This window comes from Petaurus breviceps, unplaced genomic scaffold (genome assembly GCF_028583685.1).
Source record: "Petaurus breviceps papuanus isolate PSGF00001 unplaced genomic scaffold, PetGlider_PUasm1.0 470, whole genome shotgun sequence".
Lineage (NCBI taxonomy): Eukaryota > Metazoa > Chordata > Mammalia > Diprotodontia > Petauridae > Petaurus > Petaurus breviceps.
This window is the reverse complement of record NW_027186350.1, coordinates 5,710,181-5,729,996: the sequence shown is the minus strand read 5'-3', so window position 1 is coordinate 5,729,996 and position 19,816 is coordinate 5,710,181. Positions and strand designations below refer to the sequence as shown.

General features: G+C 37.8%; 1 protein-coding gene across 2 annotated transcripts in view; it reads left to right on the top strand.

The window, feature by feature from the left end:
• GRIN2B (glutamate ionotropic receptor NMDA type subunit 2B) overlaps window positions 1-19,816 on the top strand; it is a 663,246-nt gene that overhangs the window by 588,787 nt on the left and 54,643 nt on the right. For both annotated transcript variants that reach the window (XM_069101530.1, XM_069101531.1), the window contains exons 6-10: window positions 8,401-8,603; window positions 9,068-9,239; window positions 9,419-9,572; window positions 13,755-13,880; window positions 17,787-18,016. In XM_069101530.1, the coding sequence (XP_068957631.1) occupies window positions 8,401-8,603; window positions 9,068-9,239; window positions 9,419-9,572; window positions 13,755-13,880; window positions 17,787-18,016 (885 nt within the window). The remainder of the gene's footprint in view (window positions 1-8,400; window positions 8,604-9,067; window positions 9,240-9,418; window positions 9,573-13,754; window positions 13,881-17,786; window positions 18,017-19,816) is intronic.

Genomic DNA, 19,816 nt, shown 5'->3' with positions numbered 1-19,816 from the left:
CATTAAAGAAATATTTCATTAATTTTCAAGGTGTTTGTTCAGTCATTCTTTTAAATTATCTTTCAAAGATTTTGTTCCTTTTTCACTTTTCATTAACCTTACCTATGTAGTTTTCAAAGTTCGTATCAATCTTATGTATTTTTGCTGGCTGTATTCCAATTTTAAATTTCTCTTTGAAGTTTGAGCCCCAGCTCAGCTGTTTACTGAACAAGTCAATTAATTTCCCTATACCTCAGTTTACTCATCTGTAAAATGATAATCACACTTAGGGCTATTGTGAGAAAAGTGTCTTAAAACCTCAAAGCACTGTGTAAATGAGAGTTTTTCTCCTCTTCCTTCTCCTCTTTCTTCTTTACCTCCTCTTCTCTTCCTTCTTCTTTTGCTCCTCTATAATTATTGTGATCTCAAATATCCTAGAAAAAAGTAGTAGAACATTTATTTAAAGTTTACCTCTATTTTAATTTCTGTTCCTTTTTTTCTGTTAACTTGCCCAAAAGACCTCATTATGAACTTTTCAGTATGTTTTTCCCACTCTGACATCAATTACCCCAAAGCCATCTTGAGTTCTTCTACATATTAGCATCATTAACATTTATTGGCATTAATTGATCCTTATAAAATGTATTTCTTATAAAGATTTTCTTTCTATTCTTCATTCTTAATGGAACCTGTTCATTTTTCCTCTATAAATTAAAGTGGGCTCCCAATTACTCCTAAGATCAAATATAAATTCCTTTGGTTGGCATTTAAAACCCTTTACAACCTCACCCCAACCTTCCCTTCCTACTTTGTCACCCATTCTCTTCATTCTTCCTATAGACTAGCCCAATTAAGTTTCCTGCTGTTCCTCACACATGGCACTCCATTTATGGTGTCCATGACTTTGTCCTGAGGCTGTCTCCATGACTGAATTATCCTTCCTTCTGTTCTGCATCTCTAAACACTGCAAGTATATTTGCAGGCTCAGGTCAAATGCTAACGTCTAAATGAACCCTTTCCTTATATCCCCAGGCACCAGTGATTCTCACCTCAACATTACTTTGCATCTACTTTTATATACTATTTATGAATATGTTGTCTAATCCACCTGAATTCTAATCTCAAGAACAGGAACTATTTTATTTTTCTCTTTGTTCCCCTAGCAGCCAGTTGCATACCTGAAGTGTTTACTAAAATGTTTTTAATTGAGTGATTGATTCTTATTTTTCTTTTAAAAACTGTAAAAGAGCCAAAACTTTAAAAGATGTTATTGTAAACATATGTAATGATCAAGCATTCATTCATTTTTAAATTATTCAATGACTATCTCTTGAGCACATAACACTGTGACTTTGGTTATGGGAAGTTAAAAATATGGTTCTGGTCCTGCTGTATTGAAAGACAAAGCATCCAGGAATAGGGAGGCAATAATTTCTATTTACTGCATCCTGGTAAGATAACAACTGGAGTACTGTGTTCAGTTCTGGAGGACACAGTTTAAGAATCACATTGACAAGCTGGAGAGCATGCAGAGGAGAGCTACTAGGAAGATGTAGAGCCTTGAGTCTACATCATGAGTTTCAATGGATAGAAATGAGGATGGTTAACTTGGAGAAGAGAAGACTCAGGAAATACATGATAGCCCTTCCTGAGTATTTGGAAAACTGTCATGTGAAAGAAGGGTTAAATTTGTTCCATTTGGCCCCAGAAGGGCAGCTCCAGGAACAATAGTGAGAAATTGTAAAGAACAAATACAAGCTGATGTCAGGGTAAACTTCCTAACAATTAGACTTTATAGAAGTGGAATGGGCTACCTTGAAAAGTGGATGAGTTCACTACCATTAAAAGTCTTCAACCACAGTTTGTATGATTGCTTCTCAAGCACAATCCTAAAAGGAATTCGTTTTAGGAAGGACAAGATGGTAACTGAGGTCCCTACCAATTCCTAAAATTATGTGATCTTGTGATCCTCCAATTGCTTATGATATAACTGCATATATGATATAGATATAATATGAATATAAAAGTTAAGTATTCATATGAAGCAAGGTATATAGTTAGATCTCAATTAGTATGAATAATGAATCCCCTGAAGTGGTTGCATTATTCAAATTCATGTTTTATATTTCTCTTGTACTGGAACCAATTACCATATATTTATGTAATTATAACTTCAGATAGTGCGACTTCAGATACATGCAGGATTTAGTACTTAATAATATTAATAGCAATATGGCTGTAATTTTGTCACAAGTGAATAGTGTTATAATTATTGTTTATAGGGTGAAATCACTATGGAATGGAGTGTTTAGGGAAGAAAAGAATAGATAAAAAAGGATAGATCAGATCTGTCCAGGTGGAAAGAAAAAACCACATAAGAACATATGCGGATTTGGAAATAAAGATAATGAGGATTGGGGCAGCTAGGTGGTGCGGTGAATAGAGCACCAGCCCTGGAGTCAGGAGGACCTGGGTTCAGATCCGGCCTCAGACACTTAACACATAACACACACACACACACACATACACACGCACACGCACACACACACACACACACACACACAAAACAGCATTGTGACATTGGGCAAGTCACTTAACCCCAATTGCCCTCCAAAAAGAAAAAATAAAAGATAATGAGGATTAGCCAGACCATTGATTCTTCAAGTTGGAAATTACCTTCAAAATTATACAGTTCAATATCCCAATCCATGCAGGAGTCCCCTTTTATAGTATCTCTGACAAAATTGCTCCAACTGAGAATTTTAAATTGAAAACTCATTACTTCATAAAATAATTAATTCTATGTTTTGATACCTCTACTTTTGTTTTCCATTTTTCAAATGCTTTATTAACTTCTGATTTACATCATTCATTTCCACCAGATTTTGAGTTACAAATATTCTCCCCATTTTTCCCCTACCCATTGCCCCAAAAGAGCAGTACCCCTCCAATCTGCTCTCTCCCATATCTTCTCCCATACCCCCTTTGACTTTTCCAGTAGGGCATGGGGGATCTCTATGCCCCAGTGTCTGTATATATTATTTCCCAATTACATGTAAAATAGTATTAATAATAGTATATATATATATATTTGATTTTAAAACTTTGAATTCCAGATTCATTCCCTTCCTCCCTTGTCACCCACCCTTACTGGGAAGATAAGCAGTTTAGTATAGGTTGTACATGTGTAGCTAATGCAAAACAATAACATAGTAGATATATTGTAAAAGACTGACTATATTTCCCTCCCTCCTATCCCACCTCCCACTTGTTCTATTCTCTACTTTGATCCTGTCCCTTTTCAAAAGGGGATGGTCCCAACTTACCTCCCCCCCCCACCCTCCCCTCCCTTCCATCATCCCCTCTCTGATCCCCTTCCCCCCAACTCTCCTGTAGGGTGAGATGCCCTATTTAGTGTGTATTTCATTCCCTCCCCAAGCCAAATTCAATGAGAATAAGGTTGACCTATTCCCTTTTGCCTTCATATTCTTCCCCTCCATTGTAACCATTTTCCCTTGCCTCTTCTATATGAGATACTTTACCCCATTCTGTCTCTCCCCATCTCCTCTCATTATATTCCTCTTTCACCTCTTAATTTCACCTTTTAAGTATCATCACTTCCTATTAAATTCATCCTGTGCCCTCTATGTATACCTGTAAATATATATATATATATATATATATGTGTGTGTGTGTGTGTGTGTGTGTGTATACGCACATTCACATATGTATTCATATTCCAATATACCCTTATATATATATATATATATATATATATATATTCCCTTCAACTATTTTCATACTGAGAAAAGTTTCATAAGTTACAATCATTGTTTTTCCATGTAGGAATGTTAATAGTTCAACTTTGATAAGTTCCTTTTGATTTCTTTTCCCTGTTTACCTACTCATGCTTCCCTTGCTTCTTTTATCTAAATGTAAAATTTTCTATTCAACTTTGGGTTTTTCAGCAAGAATGCTTGAAAGTCCTCTATTCCACTGAATGACCATATTTTCCCCAGAAACATGATAGTCAATTTTGCTGGGTAGGTGATTCTTGGTTTTAATTGCAGCTCCTTTGACCTCCAGAATATCATATTCCAAGCCCATCGATCCCTCATTGTAGAAGCTGCTAGATCCTGGGTTATCCTGATTGTGTTTCCACAATATTCAAATTGTTTCTTCCTGGCTGCTTGTAATATTCTCTTCTTAATCTGGGAATTCTGGAAACTGGCTATAATATTCCTAGGAGTTTTCTTTGGGGGATTGTTTTTAGGAGATGATCGGTGGATTCTTTCAACCTCTATTTTGCCCTCTGGTTCTAAAAACATTGGGGTAGTTTTCTTTGAGAACTTCCTGGAGGATGATTTCTAGGTTCTTACTTTGATCATGGCTTTCAGGTAGTCCAATAATTTTTAAATTATCTCTCCTGGATCTATTTTCCAGGTCAGTAGTTTTTCCAATGAGATATCTCACATTGCCTTCTATTCTTTCATTTGTTTGTATCTGCTTAACAGCATCTTGATTTCTCATAAAATCATTAGCTTCCATTTGGTCCAATCTAATTCTGAAGCAATGATTCTTCTAATTGAGCTTTTGAGATTCTTTTTCCATTTGGTAAATTCAGCTTTTGAAGGCATTCTTCTCTCCAATGGCTTTTTGAGCCTCTTTTGCCATTTGAGTTAGTCTATTTTTTAAGGTATTATTTTCCTCAGTCAGGCTGTTGACTCTCATTTCATAATTTTCTTTCATCTTTCTCATTTCTCTTCCTAATTTCTCCTCCACTTCTCTTATCTGCTTCTTAAGGTCCTCTATGGCCTATAACCAGTTTGTATTTTCCTTTGAAGCTTTTGGTGCAAGAGTTCTGACTTCATTGTCTTCCTCCTGTTCCATGCTTTGCTCCTTTTTGTCCCCAAAATAGGAGTCTAATGTTGGAATCTTCTGTCTGCTTTGTTTCCTTTGCCTGGTCATGTCACCCCTCAGTCACTTGACCCCTGGGCTTTTTGCCACAGTAGGACTCTGCCACCAGACAGGGGAGCTTTCGTCCCAAATGCTGGGGTTTTCTCAGCTGCTGGAGGTATTAGATGGGTGCCCTCTCTGAAGCCTCCACAAGCTCTGGCAAGCTGGACACACACCCCAGGACCTCCACCTTAGACTGCAATCCAGATCCAAGCAGGTTAAAGCAAGAGCAATTACCCGTCAGACTGGTCGCTTGGTCCCCCTACACTCTGCAGTCCAGGAGCTGAAGCTGCCACATGGTGCTGGCTGGCTGTGCCAGAGGTCTCAGTGGCTCCTTGCCCTGGGGGCAAAAGCCGATACACTCCCACTTACTGGGTCCCAAAGTCCAGACTACACTGACCTCTTACTTTGTCCTTCATATTATGTTTTGATTATTCTGGAAATGGCCATAGGTGCTGCTGATCTGTAGTCCCTCCTGCAGGTGGCTGGTCAGACCCACCCTGGGGCTAAAACCTCCAGCTCACAGGAGACTGGGCTAGGCTCCCAGAGCTCTGCGCTGGCCAATTCCTGCCGGCCTGCTCGGCTGTCCTCAGTGGGAGGTTAGCTTCTCTGTGTCATTTTGTGAGTTCTACAGCTCCAAACTTTGTTTAGAGTCCCCTTTTTATATGGATTGAGGAAGGTGGAAGGCGGAGCCATGGGGAGGTCCTACTTCTACTCGGCCATCTTGACTCTGCCCCCAATACCTCTACTTGTTAGAAAGTTTGTTCTTATACTAACTTGATAACTGCTGTCTTTTACTTTTGCCTATTAGTCCTAGAGTCCTACCTTCTGGAATTACATTCAATAAAAATATTTACTTTTTTATTTAATTTTTCCTTGGGGGGAGGGTGGAAGGCAAGGCAATTGGGGTTAAGTGACTTGTTCAAGGTCACACAGTTAAGTGTTGAGTGTCTGAGGCTGGATTTTAACTCAGGTCCTCCTGACTCCAGGGCCAGTGCTGTATTCACTGTGTCACCTAGCTACCCCTAATCTATTTAATTTTCCACGGATAATATCATTTAGATATTTTAAGAGAGCTATAAAGGCTCCTGTTAAGACTTCTAACCAAGTAAATACCTACAGTTTCTTTGGCTAGTCATCATTTGACATGACTTTCAAGGACCCTTCTAGCTGACCTCCTAGTCAGCTGTCATTTGTTGATGTCCCTCTTAAGTCACAGAATTAAATAGTGTTATGGGTAGAAAGAACCTTAAAAATGATCTAATCTGAATGTGGCATTCAAGTCTGAACACAATATTCCAGATATGTTTTCACCAGCACCAAGCATACTGAGGCTATTATCACCTTGGTGTTTGAACATAGTACTTCTTTTAATCCACTTTTAGCCTACATTAGCTTTGTTACTAATCCCATCAAATTGCTGGCTTTTATAGAACTTTCAACCATCTAGATGCAAAACAGTATAGTAGAGTGGTCAACCCATTTGCCTGCAACCAAGAGATCAAATTTTAATGTCACTGCTGACACCAACTAGCTGTATAGCTTTATTAGTAATAGTAAAGCTGGAATTTACATGGTCCTTTAAGGTTTCCAAAGCACCTGACATATATTAAATCATCTGATACCTTTAAGCGCTAAGAGTCTATGACTCTAAAACTCCCTAGGTTGTTTTCACATGAACTGATGATTAAACCAGTTATCTCCAGACTGTATTTATATAGTAGGTTTTTTTTTATCTAAGGGCAAGACTTTTTAATTTATCTTCTTTAAATTTCATTTTACTAGTTTCAGTACATCTATTAGGCTATTGTTTTCTTTTTGAATCTTCATTCAAATGTGTCATTCAATATATTAGCTAGCTGTTCCAGATTTTTTTCATCTATCAATTTAATAAACATTACTTTTGAGAACTTATCTAGTCAATGGGGGGAAAATGTGGAAGGGGACTGGGCATAAGACTCAGTCTTCTTCTGTATTCAAATAGACTCATCCATTATAAAAGTATGATTATAGTAATTCATTTCTATAGAGCTAGAAGGTTTGTAAACCTTAGATTTTTTATATAAGCCCACAGTCAGATAATTTTGAAATTCCTTTAAGCTAAGCAACTACAAACTGACCTAACTCTACTATTTTGTAGCCCATATTTCCCCCATCTTGTCCATAAGGATATAACATGCCTTAAGGATGTCACATGCCTTAAAGAAATCAGGATCTATCACATGCCCTTACTTAGGCATCCAATTATCCTATCAGAAAAGGACATGAGCTAAACTTGAAGCAACTTGCTGCTAGTGAATTCTGATAGTTTCCTAAAATCACTGTTTTCTCTTCAGATTAGAGTGGGAGTATACATTTTTTAGCTCAGTCAGGGACTTATATTAGGCCCGAATTATGAAGGACCTTGAGAAATTTGGGTTTAATCCTAGAAGTGATAGGAAAATAATAAAGGATTTAAAAACATTAAAATTAAAGGATTAAAGTAATAAAGTAACTTTAAAAAGGAGCCATCTTTTTGGAAAATCATTCTGACAGTAGATATATTGGGTGGAAGAGAATATTAGGAATGGGGAGACCAGCTAGAAGGCTATGGGAATTGTCCAGGTGTGAGGTGATAAGGATTTGAATTAGAAAGGATTAAATTGCTATTATCCTTTTCATAAGAGAGCACACTGAGATACTGACAATTGTGATTTTCATGCTATTACAGCATGAGTTAATGACTGAATTGAAAGTTATGTGGGAACTTGCTGAATGAGGTTTCTTAATATCTTTCTCCTTATGACCCATGACAACCTGTACCAATTTAATTCAGGACTCCAGCATAGCTCATCTCTGTCTTGACCTATAATAACTTTTGATATTCTGTATAAAAGAACTTAAGTCTGCCTCTTTTGATTCCACTCTTCTACTGACCCATTGACAGATGGTTGCCATTTTTAGCTATTATGATCCTTATTATACTTAGGGAAAAACTGAAACATATTTTTTTTTAAAGCTGCCTGTCATTAAGCTCTTTTTGTTTAAAGCTTTCCCTAGAGCTAAACCTAAGAGGCAGTTAGGTGGCACAATGGATAGAGTGCCAGGACTGGAATCAGGAAGACTTATCTTCTTCAAATCTAACCTTACTTACTAGCTATGTGACCATGGACAAGTCATTCAACCCTGTTTGCCTCAGTTTCCTCATCTGTAAAATGAGCTGGAGAAGGAAATGGCAAACTTCTCCAGTATCTTTGCCAAGAAAACCTCAAATAGCATCACAAAGAGTCAAACACAACTAAAATTATTAAACAACAACACAGGGTTAAACCTACTATCTGTTTTGAGAGATATTGAATATGAAGAATAAAGTTATCTTTTCAACAATATGTATGGTTCATGTGTTTATATTATAGCTAGTGATGGCCAAGAGAAATGAGTTGTGGTCACTAGTGTCTTCTGAATCTTTTGCTCATCTTTCTGCAGGTAGGAAAGTGGAAAGACAAAAACCTTCAGATGAAATATTATGTTTGGCCTCGTGTGTGTCCTGAGACTGAGGAGCGAGAGGATGACCACTTGAGTATTGTGACCCTGGAAGAAGCTCCATTTGTCATTGTGGAAAGTGTGGACCCATTGAGTGGAACCTGCATGAGGAATACAGTCCCCTGCCAGAAACGCATTGTCACTGAGTATGGCAAACTAGTTCTTTGTGGCACCACCCTGGTCAGCTCATACCCTGTTATTGTCATCTAGTTAGCCTACGCCATGATTCCCTTAATGAAATATGTATTATATTCGATTTTACTTACTAAACCTTTAAATTAGTTATAGTCCTATGGTCTGATGTCTAGAGACTTCCTTACCATGGCTTTGGTGTATTCACTCTGATTATATTCATAGTAGTTATTCCCCTAGTTGGTCCTACTGTCTTGGGTGTCAAGTTTATGATGCTTATATGATTTTTTTCCCTAAGAGAGAACCTGTGAAATGAGCCATTTGAAATTTATAGAAAATAGCAACTACTCGAATACTCAATACCAGTATAAATAGTTCTGAGCTACAAAGGGGATCATGCTTTTGGAATGGGGATGTGGTAATGTGAAAGAGAAAACTTTGTCTTCTGTATTAATCTTTGGCTATTATAATTGGTTAGGAACAAAACGGATGAGGAGCCAGATTACATTAAAAAATGCTGCAAGGGTTTCTGTATTGACATACTCAAGAAAATATCTAAATCTGTGAAGTTCACCTATGACCTCTACTTAGTTACCAATGGCAAGCATGGGAAGAAAATCAATGGAACCTGGAATGGTATGATTGGAGAGGTGAGTTCTAGGGGTGTATGTATAACTTTCTTTTTAAAGTTCCCAGATCTTCTTCCTGAATCTATTATTCATTCATCAGAATCTTCTGAATAATCTTGGTTATCATTTTCTTTTAATTTCCCTATTTGCTGATCTATACATTCTAACTGAAATATTCTCACCCTCCCTTCTTCTTCAAGGTGGTCATGAAACGTGCCTACATGGCAGTGGGATCCCTTACCATCAATGAAGAACGCTCAGAAGTGGTGGATTTCTCTGTGCCCTTCATAGAAACTGGAATTAGTGTTATGGTGTCACGAAGTAATGGGACTGTCTCACCATCTGCCTTCTTAGGTAAACGATGTATTAATGGGAGGGGGTGTAAATGTAAAACGAGAATATATAGAAAGAAGAGACAGGAAGAAGAAGAACATATTGCTGTGTCCATTCTGCCAGGAGTTAGTTTCCTAGGAATTAAATTCAACCAAGAATTGTGGGTTCTTTAAAGTTAATTTATTCTTAAACATTAGTATGCCAAAATTCTAAAGTTTCTCTGAGATGGGATTTGTGATTTTAGGACCTACAATTATTGTTATATGTAGAAAGAAACAATATATTCTATGCTCTGTTTTGGTGCTCTGCTCTTGGAGAGACCCCAAAGACCTTCCCTACAAAGAAACAAGTAGTTTTCTGGTCATTCCCCCATACTCTTCATGAAAAATCCTCTAATATCCAAGAATATTTGTGAACTAATATTGAACACTAAACACATGTCCTATATTTAGGTCACATCCTTTTAAATTTCCTTTATTTCTTTATAAAAATTCTTTAAATATCAATAAATAGTAAAGAAAACTGCATTCAAATCCTTCCTAAAACCCAATATATCACTGATCTAAAGTTTTGGAGTAGAAGAGCTAGTACTCTCTGATATAAAAAGAAACCAAAGTTTAGAATAATACCTGGTTTCCAGGAGTAGCCATTAAAGATGACAGAAGAATAAAAACTAGTATGTGACCCAACGCAAAGATCGTTACCATGGAAGAAGGCATGCACCAAAACGCAAACGATTTTCACAGAATTACAGGGAAAGGAGAAAGTTTAAATCAATGAGCACACTTTAGTCATTTTTCAAGGTCAAGTTGAAGCCTACACACCAGTTATTTGAGTTCAGTTAGGGATAGAACAGAGTTAAAAGGAATGTATTTCCTTTGTATCACTTGATAGGACCTATGGCATTTAATCTACCAACCTCCACACCACTTCCACATGGATTAGGACTGTTCAGTAGAATGTATGTTCACTTCTGAAGATTCATAATGTTTCATTTTTAATTACTCAAAAAATAAGGCTTTCACAATTCCCTTAGGAGTTCAGTAGTAAAATAGGTTTTGAAATAAGGAAATAGTTTTCTAATTTAAGTCCTTTTTCCCTTTTGTTCAACTTCATCATTATTAATCATATGGAAGAGGGAGCAAACTGCATGTTAATTCACTTGGATATGAGTTTACAATGTATTCTGACAGCTACAAAGGCCAGGACTATTTTGGGATGAATTTGAAGAAGCATTGTATCATGGGACAGAATTGTCATCATTACTTTCTACACCACTCTACTGAGATGACACCTGGAATATAATGTTCTCTCTCTGGACACCTCAATAAAAGAGATATAGATAAATTGGGAGGGATCCAGAAGAAATTATTATGAAAATTCAAAGAATTATACTGTTAGATAGGGATAGCTTGTCTGTTGTTAATTGGTTCCACAGAAGCATGGCATTTAAAAAGACTACTCTGTAGTTAGATCATCTGATTTGCATTAGGGGCAGTCAGCTGAACGATATTGCACTAAGAATTTGACAGTATCTCAATGAGGTTGGGTTCAATGCATCTAATAAATCATGATTTCATCAATGTCAGTACTTTCTCCAATGGTACTGATCACAATGATCTATGCCTTCCATTTTGTGAAACTTTTCTGTGTCCTCCCCCTATAGCACATCCACCAACCACCATAGTAGTATTCCTCTGGGTCCCTTAACATTATGACTATGCCAGGGAGAACTTGGGAGAATCTTCTATTGTCCCATGTCCATGATGGGTCTGCTTCCTTTTCTAGTCACACGTGTCTTTGGTTATATCTTTTATAGCACTTCAGGCAAGCAATTTGTTGATGGCCATATGCAGTGGCCTATTTATACTCACTATCCACTTTGATGATGCTCATTTTTTTATTCTAAAAAGTATATTTTTATTTACATGTATATAATTGTGATGGCAATAATAGCAAAATTTCCTTTTACATAGATTTTAAAGGTTCATAAAGCACTTTTCTCACAATAACCTTATGAGATAAATAGTGTGCATATTAGTGTCCCCACTTCACAGATAAGGAAACCAAAGTAAAAAAGAAATCCCATGGTCAAATAGCCACTCTGAGTTGAGATTTGAGTCCTGGTCTCCTGACTTCAAATACAGTACCCTTTCATGTATAGGGGACAAGGAGAGTGAGCACTGAAGAAAGGTGATCAGATTTAACAGTTAAGAGGTGATTGACAATCTTGGAAAAAAGCAGTTTCAGTACAGTAGTAGGGTTGGAAATCAACTTATAAGGATTATAAGATAATAGATTTAGAGCTGAATGAGGCCTCCCCTTTGCTATGAAAGATTGAGGAATTGAGAACTGAATAATTAGAGGGGAAGTAGAGGCAGTGAGAGACTGAACTATAGCATGAGAGATTGAAGACACAGTTAGTGGAGTTGACCTTAGCAAGATGAAGGACCACCTCTTCCTCAGAGACAAGAGAAAAAGAGGAGTGGATATGTGAAAACATGAAAAGATTTGAGGTAAAGAACAGAAAAGAGAAGAGGGAATTCATTAATTCTTTTCTCATGTAGGCAGTTGGCCAGAGGGTCATTTTGATGAACCCTTATTTGGAACTTTGATGTTAATTTCCTCTGAAGTATGTGGATATGTCTACTAGTCACCTTGAGAGGACTGGTTAATAAGCTCATGCCCCATAATCACTTACAGAGATCAGTAAAAGACTAAGACATAACATGGGGGACAGTATGAACTACTGTGAGTTATTTGAACAGTTGAAGTCTAATTAAAGGGAATTGTCTTTATAGGAACCCCAAGTTTGTTTCCCTTCTGAGAGAACTTCAAAAGTACCATGGTGAATGAGCCCTTACTGCTCTACAATAAAACTTCTACTCTTGCTTCCTTCGGGGGCTGTTTCAAACCCTCTCTTGAATTTATTTCCCACTGGGGCAAGTTTCTGGAGACCATTAAATTGCAAAGTTCAGCCCAGTGTGTAGCACTAGGGCTCTTTTGCTATGGTGAGGTGATTTCCCCAAGCAGGGTGTAGCAGCTTGGAAGTACAAAGGGAGAAGATGAGTAACAAAATGGTCAAGAGTTGAAGATGGGTAGGGCATGAGCAGCACTGTGACAAGGGGGCAAGGCATTCAAGAGCATAGGCCAATGTACCCTTAGAAATGGTCACCTATCAAGATGAGACTTTGAAGAGAGGAAAGTAAGACCAGACTATTGGTGGTAGACTGAAAGAGTGGGGAGGGCTGTGTAGATAAGAATTGAAGTGGTTGAATAGTCTGTTGAACCCAAAGATATCTCATTAACACAAAAACTAACATTTTTTTATAGTGTAGCCATACCTACAGTGATAGAGAAATGAATGATCAAGAGGGGTAGAGTGGACTGTATTTGGAGATAGAAACTCTAGACTCAAGTCATGACTGTCACTACTTGTATGATCTTAGACCAGTCATTTTAAGCTCTTTTGGTTACTTCACATGTTAAAATGTGAGGGTTGGTTTAGATCAAGGGTCACCTGTTTTTGTAGGGTCCTCAAGCTAAAGAGGGGCAGTTAGATAGACTGGATAGAGCCCTGGGCCTGGAGTTAGGAAGACTCATCTTCATGGGTTCAAATCTGGCTTCAGACACTTACCAGCTGTGTGACCCTGGACAAGTTACTTTACCCTGTTTGCCTCACTTCCTCATTAGCAAAATGAGCTGGAGAAGGAAATGGCAAACCTCTCGCCTATCTTTGCCAAAAAAATCCCAAAAGAGTTGTACACAACTGAAAAACAACTAAACAACAAGGTAAGGATGGTTGCTACATTTTAAAAACAAGACTGTTTTAATTTGTAAAAACCATTTTTGCCCACAGTCCTCATAAAAACAGGTGTATGTGGTTGGATTTAGCCTGGGGGCCATAGTTTGCCAGCCGCTATATTAGATGATCTATTAAGGTCCATTCCAGTTCTGAATCTTAGGATCCTGCCTTTTTTTATTGACCACACCCATGCATATGGAGTTTATTCTTTACTTTTCTACCAATTCTGGCTTTTAGCTTCCTCTTGTAGACACCAACAAGAGCTGGTTTGCAAATAAAAACTGTAACATTAACCCAGAAAGCCACCACTGAAATGAGCATCCATAGAATTACTTGGAATCTGTATGTGTCTATGTGCATGTGTTTTTACCTGCACCCTGTTTCTTTGCCTTCATTAGAACCATTCAGCGCTGATGTGTGGGTTATGATGTTTGTAATGCTGCTGATTGTCTCAGCCGTCGCAGTCTTTGTCTTCGAGTACTTCAGCCCTGTGGGTTATAACCGGTGCCTTGCTGATGGCAGAGGTAAGGAAGAACTCAGTTGCTGTATTTTCCTATTCCCGTGTCCCCCAGTTCCCAGCTCTCAAATTTGTAGGATCTGGCTTTCCCATTTGGTGGAGGGGTGCTTCTTCTCTTACTCTTTGAACTCTGTAAAGGAACCTTGGCTCTTTAGTTTATCAGTCCATTCTAACTTCAGAGATCCTTTAATTGAAATGATCATTGGAAACTCTGTATTCCCTCCCTGGCTCTTATGTTAAGCTTTAGCCTCAAGGACAGTTCTATTCGCCCATCATCAAGATTCCCTTCCCTCCCAGTAAAGAAAAAAAAAGAAGGGGGGGAGAGGACAGTAATGTAAATATACATGGAATATTAAGTAAAGTTATTACTCCTCTGAGGACTGTGGGCAACCTTTCTGAGCAGATATATATAGCAGTAGAGATTCATATGTAAAAATGCTGTCACAAATAGGTGCCTTCCAACTGTGTACAGTTGGTACTGTGTACCCTGAAACTCCCAGGGTACCTTCATTCAAAGTACTATTCCCAAATTAGAGCCTATGGTACCCCAGTTACAGCCACATGGTGGTGGGATGGGGTTCTGATATATGAATTTAAATTGGGTGGACTATAATTAGCAACTCCATTTTTTAATTGTAAGAATTAAATAATATTTGAAGGTTTGCAAAGCACTTTGAAAATATGTCACTTATCATTATAAGAACTCTGGGAGACAGGTGCGATTATTATTCCCATTTTAGAGGTGAGGAAACTGAGGCAGACAATGTGTAAGTGATTTATCTAGGGTCACACAATAAGTATCTGAGGCTGGATTTGAACTCAGGTCTTCATGACTCCAGGTTCAATGCTCTATCCACTGTGTCACCTACCTGCCTCTGAAGCCATTTATTAAAAAATAAAAATTAAAATTAAGGGGCAGCTATGTGGTGCAGTGAATAGAACAGCAGCCCTAGAGTCATGAGGACCTGAGTTGAAATGTGACCTCAGACACTTGACACTTACTGTGTGACCTTGGTCAAGTTGCTTAACCCCAATTGCCTTGCCTTCCACCTTCAAAAAAAATAAAGTCATTTATTTATAGGAATCTATTTTTAGATTAGGCCAATCTCAGAAATCGGAGTGATTGCCAAGAGTTTCAGATATTTATGAGATTGCTAAAGGTAGTTAATTAGGTTCCAGAAGGGTTTCAAAGGGGCCACTAAAATAACACCACCTCAAAACTCCCCTAAAATACACGGTATAACTTGGAACACTTGAGGTTAGGAGCTGAAGCAAAAATTCCCTACTTCTTTATAATTTCCACCCTAGGAATGAGCATGGTTCCAGAAGTAGACTCCCATCATCTTCTGTGAGTTCCCTAAGTCTCTGCTGGCTCAGAGTTGGGACTGTGGTGGGATCTCTGAGTTCTGGGGTATAGAGTGATGCTCACTACAGTGTGACAGCCATGGGATTTCATATTTCGCTTCAGGGATCTCCTAGCAGCTTTGACCTCTTCCAGTTACAGGAATTAACTATTGGACACACTCTGGGCAACACCAGTGACCAGTCTAAGATTTAGTAATGCAATTATGTTAAGGTATGCAGATATAAAGAATTCTTGAAACTGATGTACTTTAAGAAAAATAAGTTAAAATTCCAAATTACTAAGCTTAATAAACTATGAAGCAATTATTTGCTTTACCAAAGCAGTTTATTAAAAGACTAATTATAGGATAATTTAATATAGCAAATCCCCCCTAGGAATTTTAAAACATAATCCATTTATAGAAATTAAATTTACACAGAGCTCTATGTAAATATCTGTTGTGTAAATCAAGGCATACCTATACAGATGTCTAGACAGAGGTAGACAGTAAAATGTATGCAGTTCCTAACATTAAAAATGACTGAACAGATGTTAATAGAATCTTGTTTGTCAACATAGGCATATGCTAATGCTAATACGTAGAAGAAATATGAGAGCAGATGTTCCTAACTGCATATGAGGGGTCAAGTGCAACTCTATCTACTGAGGCAGATGTCACCATGACCAAATGATCAACCCTGGTTTTTATTCTTCTACCAATGGATCACATGACCTATGACTCACATAAACTTGTGGGATAAAAGAACTCTAAAGGGATTATACAAGGATTGTTTGGGGATAGAAAAAAAAGAGAGAGTGAGTAGTCCTTCCTGTGTAGAAAAACTGTCCATAGCTATTCTGTACATGGCCAAACAACCATGCACACTCCCTAACAATTTCCCAAACATATGCTGCCAGTCTAGGGGTCAGAGTATATTTGTGAAGGGTCATAAGGCAGGGAAGTGGAAGGATCAGTTTCACCAAACACAGACCAGAAGCTAGTAGAACTGTCTCTTAAATGCCTCATACTGGAATAGATGCTTTAAGAGGCTATAAAATAAAACAAATAACAAACCCAAAAAAAAAGGCAAAAGGGAACAAAAATAAATTTACATAATTATAGAAAGTTGTACATAAGAAATTTGCAGTTTCATGAGCAATTATCTTTTTTAAAAATTATACTGTTATGGAAATGCTTGTTTTATTCTATAAAATAAAAATAAAATAAAACAAAACAAAAGGTCATTAGTCTCTACCTTACCTCTAGGGCCTAGTCACTTGCAGTCAAGTCAGGGACTGACTATAAATAGAATTACTTATCAAAAACAAATTTTGAAGAAGACAATAGCAAATAACATATACTGACTTAAAAAAAAGTTTTCAGTGTTTTCCTGGCATATGATAATAACATTTCAGAAACAAAGAAAATAAATAAGAAAGCAAATACAATAGATAGTGTGGGGTAGTATAAAGAACATGGGACTTGGAGTCACAAAAACTAAGTCTGAAGTTTATAGGTCATGTGATTTTGAGCAAGTCCCTTTACTTCCCCGGGTTTCATTTTGTTAATTGATAAAATGAAGATATTAATACACGAATTACCCACCTTACAGACCTATTCTGAGATTTAAATGAGATAATTTACTTTATAAATATAAAGCTCCATGCCAGTGTAAGCCATTATGAGGATCTAGGAATAGGAAGCTCTTTATTATAGTGTTTATTACTAACATGAAAAAAAAATTTAAATTTACCTTTTGTACATCTGCTCATGATAAACTGGGTAGTAAAGTTCCTTCTTCAAGAATTTGTAACTCAAAGTTGTAAAAACAAATGTTAAAAATTATTTTTACATGCAACTGGGAAATAACAGGCAATGGGGTAGAGAAATCTATCTTGCCCTACAAGAAAATAAGGGGTAAAGGGATAAGAGTGGGGGCGTGATAGAAGGGAGGGCAGACTGGGGGAAGGGGTAATCAGAATATATACCATCTTGGGGTGGGGGGAGGGGAAAGATGGGGAGAAAATTTGAAACTCAAAATCTTATGGAAATGAATGTTGAAACCTAAAAATATACTAATTAATTAATTTAAAAAATTAAGTTCCTCTTTCAGCATCTAGAGTCAAAACCCATTGATTAGGGGACCATTCTTCTCATATCAATCCCCACCACTTTTTTTTTCTTAGTCTCTGGGCTCCTCTCTATTCTGTCTTTTGAAAAGTATCAAGGGCAAAACAAGGAGTAACTATTTACTTAGAGGATTCTCTAGCTGATGCCTATGAATACTCAGAGAAGATGTGTTAGGGAGGTTTCATTCTTTCATCAAGAGGTTGAGTAGAGGTAGCCCATGCTCCTGACTTTGGAGGTTCTGAGATCCTTGGAAAGGCCCACAAAGCAGGAGGAAAGGGTGTCACAGTCATTAGAGAAGAGGCATCTTTCTTCCTTGGGGATGACATTGTGTCAGTGAAGTTACGTGTAGGGAGGACTTACTCCAATCTTCTTGCTTGTATCAGTAGAACCACACTGTGAGAGTCCCACTGATCAGACTTCTCTGTTGGTCCCTCCAGAGCCAGGCGGTCCCTCTTTCACCATTGGCAAAGCTATTTGGTTGCTGTGGGGTCTGGTATTTAACAACTCCGTACCAGTTCAGAACCCAAAGGGAACAACCAGCAAAATCATGGTGTCAGTGTGGGCCTTCTTTGCCGTCATTTTCTTGGCCAGCTACACTGCCAACTTAGCGGCCTTCATGATTCAAGAGGAGTACGTGGACCAAGTTTCTGGCCTGAGTGACAAAAAGGTAAGAGATGCTTTTGAAAATCTCCCATTTCCACCCAAAAAACCTCCCCAGAAAGAAAATGTTGCTTACATTCTTCCTCCAGTCCCCATTTTAATTAGGCTCATGTTTCAAGCAACTGGGAGCACTGAAAGTTTTCATGATCCTAATAATTTTCTAACATCTGCATTTCCTACTTGTGTTTTTAAATAAATTGGAAGGCAGAAGCAGAAGAAATTAGTTTCCCTACTGAAATAATTGTTTTCCCTTCCTGTCTTTATGCAAACCTACTGATTTATGCAGGGAGCGTCACAAATGATTCCTGGGCTACAAATAACTAGCTTGGTTTTGTATCTACTCTTTTTGTATATGATTGCACATTGGTTTTTTAGGGTCGGGCAGCTAGGTAGCTTAGGGATATAAGGACTGGCCTATTATTAGAGGGTTGCCCCTGTGTGCCAGCACTGTGGAAGTTTGCTTATTATGGCTTACATTTTCCCACAGATGGACTAGTTACTGTAGGCTCACCCTGCCTTTGTTTCTTCTCTGTGCACATTCGAAAGGCTAGGTAGGAGGGCTGCTCATGTGGAAGTGTTGAAAGAGTATGAAAGCTGGTCTTTAATTTTGTGACCACCCACGTTCTAACAAACTAACAGGCCGGTCTTGTACCTGTTCTGTTCTGAGCTGCCTGGCATGGTACAGAAAAAAAAAAAAAAAGGGAAGACATTTGGTTTTCATTTCTAGTAGATGAGCATGTGCTGGTGATTTTACAGGCCTGACATACCATAGTTTTCCATGTAAAATTTCATGTCACCTCTAGCTATGATACTAATGATCCTTGTCACCTTCTGAAGCTTCCAGTAAACACACGGATGTTCCAAATGAATCATGGAAGCTTTTTACTTCTAAGAAATCTCCTGACATCACTTTCATCATACTTTAGAAAATATTCATCTGTTTCAAGAAGTAGATGTGAATTGTAGGCCTGCCAAGTTAGATATCTCTTGTTTTATTATTGATAATTTACCATCTGGGATCTCTTGACCCAACAGTTAAAAAAATAACTTAGGAAATATGAGGATGCATTATAGTTGGAATGAAAAGGAATTAGTGTTCTCCTCCCTTTGACTCAAGTAATCATTTTCCCTAAGACAGGCATTTGGCATAGTGGAAAGAAAATGGCCTGGGTTCAAGTCTGGTCTCTAATACTTAACTGCTTGCATAATACTGGGCTTAATCTGTCAGTGTTCTAAGAAATGCTCTATGATTATAAATCACAGAAAAGGTACTATCCTTCATTAATAGAGGGAATTTCCTTATCTTTGGTGCCCCTAATGCCAGTGAAATCATAGGTCTAGGCGCCATTTCATTTTCCCTAGAAGAACATTTATAAGCATGTGGAAAAGATACACATAGATTAAAAAGCAGTGAAAGTTTGATTCTTATCATTTTCCATTCTCTTCATCTTTATTTTGTTTTTCTTTTCTCTTGAAATTTTCCTTTTTGTTGTTGTTCCTTTTATTTTCTCCCTTCCCCCTACTCCTCATTCCTTTTCTTTTCCTCATTTTAATATTCTGTTTATTCCTGAAGATCCCAGTAACATATCTGATTCTGTGGCTTGATAGTTAGAGGCTAGGTAAGGATAAACTCACTGAAAGAGAATGCCTCTGCTCCCACCTTTCTTATTGCTCTCTCTGACTACCTAAGAAGCAACATGGTGGAAGGCATCCCCTAGTAACAAGTTTATTTATGGACATGCTAAGAGATGGGGGTGATGCCACAAAGAATCCAACACTCCCTCTAGCTGGGGGCCTGTCATGATCA